At 46.8% G+C, this 6,886-nt stretch overlaps 1 protein-coding gene across 4 annotated transcripts in view; it reads left to right on the top strand.

Annotated features, from left to right (window-relative positions):
- The first annotated feature begins 3,580 nt into the window (after positions 1-3,580).
- SEMA4F (ssemaphorin 4F) overlaps positions 3,581-6,886 on the top strand; it is a 36,372-nt gene continuing 33,066 nt past the window's right edge. Inside the window, exons 1-2 of one of the 4 annotated variants that reach the window (XM_054474841.2) lie at positions 3,581-3,859; positions 5,894-6,045. In XM_054474841.2, coding sequence (XP_054330816.1) covers positions 3,712-3,859; positions 5,894-6,045 — 300 coding nt within the window. In that variant the 5' untranslated portion in view covers positions 3,581-3,711. The remainder of the gene's footprint in view (positions 3,860-5,893; positions 6,046-6,886) is intronic. The other 3 variants (XM_054474840.2, XM_054474843.2, XM_054474842.2) reach the window with 3 other exon arrangements.

The following is a 6,886-nucleotide window of genomic DNA, read 5'->3' as shown; positions in this document are numbered from 1 at the left end:
GTGAGCCGAGACTGCACCACTGCACTCCAGCCTGGGCAACAAGAGCAAAAACTCCATCTCAAAAAAAAAAAAAAAGAAAAGAAATCTACTGCCACATTTGCATGGAGGCCATCTTCCCAGCCACTAACTGAATGTGGTGGAGATACTAAGGCAGACCCATTCCTGGGAAACACTGCACTCCTCACACAGCACTCCTCTAATGGGCAACATTGGCTTGATGATTCCCCAGCAGTCTTGCTGAACTATACTCCAGTATGGAGTATAGTATGTGGAAGAGGAGTGGCAAAGATGAAGCAGGAGAGATAGGCAAAGGGCCAGAACATATACGATCTGTGGACTATATTAAAGATTTCAGATCTTATCTCATAGCAAACGCAGGGTGGGCTGGAACGGGGAGATAAACTGAAGTGTTTAAGCAGAAGAGTGACATGATCTGATTTGTGTACTGGAGAGAACGTTCTCCCTGCCTTCCCTGCCTTAAAAGGAATGGATTGGGGGCTGAAATTGGGGTGGCGGCAGCGGGGCATAGGGACAAGACTAGAATAGGAAGTAGCCCAGGCAAGAGAAGATAGTTGTTTGAATTAGGGTTGGTAGAGGGGATGCAGAGATGTGGGAGGAAATATTTAGGAGTTAAAATTAACAGGCCTTTATGATTGATTTGATTGATTAGGAGGAATCCAAAATGACAGGGCCTAGAACATAGTAGGCATTCAATGAATACTTATTGAATAAACAAATGCAAAGTCTCTGGCTTAGACAGCTGGAAAGACAGTAGTGCTATGTATAGAGATGGGGAACATTGGTTTTAGCATCCACACAATTACCAGGATGCTATGAGGATGGGGATGATAGTTCAGTTTTGGACATATTGAAATCAAGGTGCCTGTGGTTACACTGTGTGGAAATGTCCACTAGGCACTTGGATGTGTGTGTCAGAAGCTGAAGAGAAAGATATGGCCTGGAAATGTAGATTTAGAAAATCATTATTAACTAAATTAGTATGAATGAGACTACATAGAACAGTGATTTTTTTTTCAAAGTGGGGATCTCAACTCATTAATGAATAGTAAAATTAATTTAGTGGGCTGCAACCAGCGTTTAAAAAAATGGAATAGAATAAAATGCAACATGATAGGAAAAAAATGAGAATTTAGCTCCTGAAGTAAAGGTAAATATAATGTAAGTATGACTTTGTTAAAAATTTAACTCACTAATATGTACATTGGGTACATGAATGCATGTACTTACTTAAGTGCGATTAGGTTGCACAATAAGAACCTCTTATTGTATGTTTTGTGAAAAAAAATTGAAAAAATATTTAAAAAATCAAAAGACAACCAATAAATCATGTTCAGAGAAGGGACTAAGGCCTAGACTAGACTGCTGAGAAGCAGCTTAGGAAAGGCATATAGCGGTGCTAGAGGAAGAAACTCAGACGGGGGCAGGGGTTCCATTGTGTTGAGGTTGGTTTTAGAAAGAAGATTTCAGAGAGAAGATTTGAAGTACTGATCCCAAATGCCTGATTTTCCCTCTAGGCTAAGCAATTTGAATTCAGGGACCATGGCTTTTTTTTTTTTTTTTTTGGCAGGCTAGAGTGCAATGGTGTGATCGTAGCTCCCTGCAGCCTTGAACTCCTGGGCTCAAGTGATCCTCCTGCCTCAGTCTCCTGAGTAGCTGGGACTACAGGTGTGTGCCACCAGGCCTTGCTATTATTATTATTTTGCAGAGACAGGGTCTTGCTATGTTGACCTGGCTGGTCTTGAACTCGTCTTCAAGTGGTCCTCCTGCCTCAGCCTCCCAAAGTGCTAGGATTACAGGCATGAGCCACCATGCCCAGCCAAGGGACCATGTCTTAATCTTCTTATCTCTAGTACTTAGTAAAATGCCTGGCATATAGTAGGCCCTTAATAACTGTTGAAAGAATAAACTAGAACTAGTACTTGCACTTTAGAAAGATTATACTGATGGCAATCTGGAAGGGGAGGGATTGGAGGCAAGGTTTTTGTTTTTTAAATGAAATTATCACACAGTCCAGGTGAATGATGATGATGTCCTGAACTATGATGATAATGGAAAGAAAAGGATGGATTTAAGTTACTTTTTAGTCAGATTTATAAGGACATAGTGATTTCTTACATATGGGCGTGGTAGCTAGTCTCCAAGAAAGGAGGCTGAAGTCCTTGTATTCCCAGTGAAATCCCTGTACCCACCTGGTGAAGTCCCCTTTCACAGTGCATCAGGGCTCACCTGTGTGACAAGTAGAATATGGTGGAGTGATTGTGTGTTACTTCTGAGGCTAGGTCACAAATATATCATTTGCTCTTTTGCCTTGTTCTTTTGAATCACTTGCTCTGAGGAAGTCACCCCATTTTGTGAAGACATTCAAGCAGCCCCATGGAGAAATTCATGCGGAGAACAACCTTCACTTACTGCCAACAGCCACTACCAATTTGGCAGGCTTGGAAGTCAGCCATCTTGGAAGTGGATCCTCCAGCCCCAGGCAAGCCTTCAGTGGACTGCTGCCCCATTTGATATCTGGACTGTAATCTTGTGAGAGACTGGAAGCCAGACCACCTAGCTAAACTACTCCTAAATTTCTGACGCAGAGAGACTGTGAGAGATAATAAAAGTTTATTCCAAATGTCTGATTTTCCCTCCAGGCTAAGCAATTTGAATTCAGGGACCATGTCTTTTGTTTGTTTGTTTGTAGCCACCAAATTCTGAGGTTAATTTGTTACATTTGTTTTGCAGCCTAGATAACTAATACAATGGGGGTGAAAGAGAAGAAAGCAAAGACTACCTACTAAGTGCAGACTAAGTGCTTGAAGAGGGAGCTATGGTTGGGATGGAGGAGATAGTGAGTTATGCTCAGGACCTATGCTTGCCTTGTTTGTAGGATATCCAAGTGGATATGCCCATAGGCAGTCTTTGTTCCTCGCCCTCAAAGGCCTACTCACCCTAGAAGACTCAGTTCAAACGTCACCTCTTCTGTGAGGCCTTCCTGATTGCCTTTGGCAAAACCTGGCCCTTCTGCACACTTATTGCACGTTATTATAGCAAACGTGCATTGCTTCGTATTGCAATTATCTATTTGCAGTTATTTGTTTACATTTGGAAACCCCATTACAGTGTGAACTCCCTAGGGCAAGGGCCGTGATTTTTAGTATTTTCTGTATAATCGTGTGTGTGTGTGTGTGTGTGCGCGTGTGTGTGTGCGCGCGCGCGTTACACTGTGCCTGCCCAGCACATAGGCAGCCGTCCTTAAATGCTTGCAAAGTATTAATTTTGAGAAACTTGGTGCGTGTATCCACGTCCTCTTATTAGTAAGTTTTCCTTATTAGTACAGCTGTGGGCATTTGAGTTTTTGGAGTGGCCGGAGCAAAGTCGCCACTCGAGGTCCCTGAGTAGCAGCCCAAGCACAATTCCGAGGCAGAACTCCCACCTTCACCTGGGTCTAGCTCCGCCTCTGCCTGGGTTAGGCCTCTCCTCCCCTCAGCCCCGCCTTCACTCAATTCCGATTGGCTGGAGGAAGAAGAAGGCCCGACTATTGGCCCCTTTTTGAGGGGGCGGAGCCGGGCAGTGTTTCATCCCTCAGCCTCAGGCCGAGCCGGACCGAGCCGAGAAGACCCGAGTGGGGCCGAGGCCGGTAGCCGCGGGGCCCAGAGCAGAAGCTGTAGCTCGCGCCGCACCCGCGGCCAGGCGGAGCCAAAGATGCCGGCCTCTGCTGCGCGGCCCCGCCCTGGTCCCGGGAAGCCTACAGCCTCGCCTTTCCCGCTGCTGCTGCTGCTGGCGGTGCTGAGCGGCCCGGTATCCGGCCGCGTCCCCCGCTCGGTGCCCAGAACCTCGCTTCCCATCTCTGGTAAGGCGCGGGCGCCCACGCCCTCAGCCCTTCGCGCCCACACCCACACCCACCTGCTCCTCAGACCGCGCGGCCGGACCCGGGCCTCTCAGCCTGGTGTATGGCGTTCCACGCCGCCCACGCCCCGCCGGGACCCGGGCGAGACCCTCGCGCTTCACCGCATCCTCTGCATCCCTCCCGCGCCCCCAAGCCCCTCATCCCCAGCTCGGGCCTCGAGCCTCGGTTCCCACGACACGCCCAGGCTGCCCCAGCGGGCCCTATTCCCAGAGCCGCAGGAGCGTCCAGTCCTCACCGTGCAGACTCGGACACTGAGGCCCAGAGCTTGGGTGGGGGCTGCCCGAGGTCGTTCATTTAGAAGTTCCGTCTCCCTTAGTCCCCTGTTTCCCCGCGCATACACCTGGGTCCGTCATTCCAGCTTGACGCCCACTCTGCTTTCAGACCCATCAGTCTTTCATTCTACTCCAGCTTTCCATTCTGATCCCCAGGTCAGCATTTCCATCTTCTCCGGTTCATTTCCCTATCAGTTCTATACATCATCCGAGCCTCTTGGCCTTTCTGACAGCCCTAATCTTCCTAACCCTCTTCCTGCTCCCCTGACATCTCTGACAGCAGCTCCCATTCTCCCATTATTGAATCCACGTTAATTCTCCTAACTTCCTCAGTGTTCCTCGCTGCCTCTGCCCATTCCCTACATTGAATATTGGTAAACCATTCAATGTGTTGATGTAAAGTTCTGCTTAAATGATTTTTCAAGTCTTCAGAAGGAAAAATAGAGGAGGGGGATATGATCCTTTGAAAAGATGTGGAAGAAGCTAGGAGACGTCACAAGGTTAAAAGTGATCATTGGGGCAATTCACATTTTAGACTCTGCTGAGGTGGGTATGAGCATGGCCATGGACGTTGTTGTCTTCTCAGTGGGCATTGAGTGTTATTAGCACCTTGGGCAGACAGAACCAGTGAAGCCAAGAGTACAACCTGTTGGCAACAACTCTGGACTGGTTAATAGTAGTTCAGAGTTTAAACTCAGACTAGTGCCATATAGGGATGCTGTGATTCCAGAAGGCGAAGTTGTGGCCAGAGCCTGGGGTTTCAGTTTGCACCCGAGCAGTAGCCACAAAGTAAGTTGAGATTGCCAGGCTGGGTTGATGTCCAGGCATCCAGAGATGTCTAGATGGCAAGCAAGGTGAAGCGGAGTTGAGGATATGAGGGGAAGTTAGGTGATCCAGGGCTTATACTAAGCATAAGAGAGTGGGCAGGATACAGCACAGAGGTAAGTATGGGTGTGGGAGGATGGAGTGGGCGGGACTCACATCAATACATCTAGGAATGAATGGGTTGGTGTCCATTCTGCCGTCTTGAGGGTACTGAGCAGAGGAAGCAGGTAGAGCAGAGCTGTATTGGTGCAAGGGTAGGGTCCCCAGAACCAGAGGTTGAGCTAGGAAGGTAAATTCATGCCAACTTATTCCAATCTTCAAATAGATAAGAATTTTGAATGCTGATATGAGGTTTAGATTTTTTTTTTTTTTTGAAACGGAGTCTTGCTCTGTCACCCAGGCTGGTGTGCAGTGGCATGATCTTGGCTCACTGCAACCTCTGCCTCCCGGGTTCAAGCAATTCTCCTGCCTCAGCCTCCAGAATAGCTGCGACTACAGGCACCCGCCACCATGCCCGGCTAATTTTTTGTATTTTTAGTAGAGACGGGATTTCACCATGTTGGCCAGGCTGGTCTCAAACTCCTGACCTCAAGTGATCCACCCACCTCAGCCTCCCAAAGTGCTGGGATTACAGGCGTGAGCAACCGTGTCCAGCTAGTGCTCTATTTTTATAGAAAAAGCATACTTACCCACTGGATTGTGTGGTAAATATTCTGGCCTCATCTATCTCTAGTTCACTTGTCAAGGCTCTGTTTCTCCCCCATGGCTGCTAAATAAATGGTACTTGGAATAAAACAAACATTGGCCCCTTTGGTTTTGCTCTTGTGGACTTGACCCTTAGGAAGCGATGGCTAACATCACTCTCCTCTCTTCCTGCCAGAGGCTGACTCCTATCTCACCCGGTTCGCTGTCCCTCACACATACAATTACTCTGTTCTCCTCGTGGATCCTGCCTCCCACACACTTTATGTTGGCGCCCGGGACACCATCTTCGCTTTATCCCTGCCCTTCTCAGGGGAGAGACCGCGCAAGGTGAGAGACAAGAGAGGGAAGGACCCCTGACCCCGTAGCATGTGATTAAATCTATGATTTTATGAGTGTGTGTGTGTGTGGGGATTTCATAATAACTAAAGATGTAACAGCAGGGGTAGTAGGAGGGGGTGAGTTGGGAGATATGGGGGGAGATCATCCACTTTGTTATCTTAGCTGAGAGTATGGCGGGTCAGGGTGACTGGGGAGGATATGAAGGAGGTTCATGATGATGGGGAGGAGACCACAGTGACCAGGTTTCAGGTGACAATGGGCAGAGGGATCATTAAAATTACAATACTCTAGGGAAACAGCTTTCAAACTTTTTTTGACCATTATTAAGAACTACACAGTTTGAGCATCCCTAATCTAAAAATCTGAAATCCAAAATACTCCAAAATATGAAACTTTTTGTGTGCCAACATGGTACTCAAAGGAAATGCTCATTGGAGCATTTTGGATTTTGGATTTTCAAGTTAGGGATGCTCAACCAGTATATATTCTGCGAATATCCCCAAATCTGAAAAAATCTGAAATGTAAAAGACTTCTGATCACAAGCATTTCAGATAAGGGATACTCAGTGTACACTGTGTATTGTGGCCCAGTACACAATTATGTACTGAAAGAAACCTTTCTTGAAACAATATCTTCCTCTTATAAGTGATACATTTTGATATATTCTATTTCATTAAAAATAATGTTGGTCATGATTTCAGAATTGATTTTATTATTCATTAATGGGTGGGACCTCCATTTGAAAAACAATGCTCTAGGGGGACTTTTGAAGTTCCCAAATTGATGGAGGTTATAGAACAGTTTAATCTCCTCTAACATCGAGGGAGT

Source organism: Pongo pygmaeus, chromosome 12 (genome assembly GCF_028885625.2).
Source record: "Pongo pygmaeus isolate AG05252 chromosome 12, NHGRI_mPonPyg2-v2.0_pri, whole genome shotgun sequence".
Taxonomy (NCBI): Eukaryota; Metazoa; Chordata; class Mammalia; order Primates; family Hominidae; genus Pongo; species Pongo pygmaeus.
The sequence above is the reverse complement of the archived record's forward strand: the minus strand, read 5'-3'. Positions and strand labels throughout refer to the sequence as shown.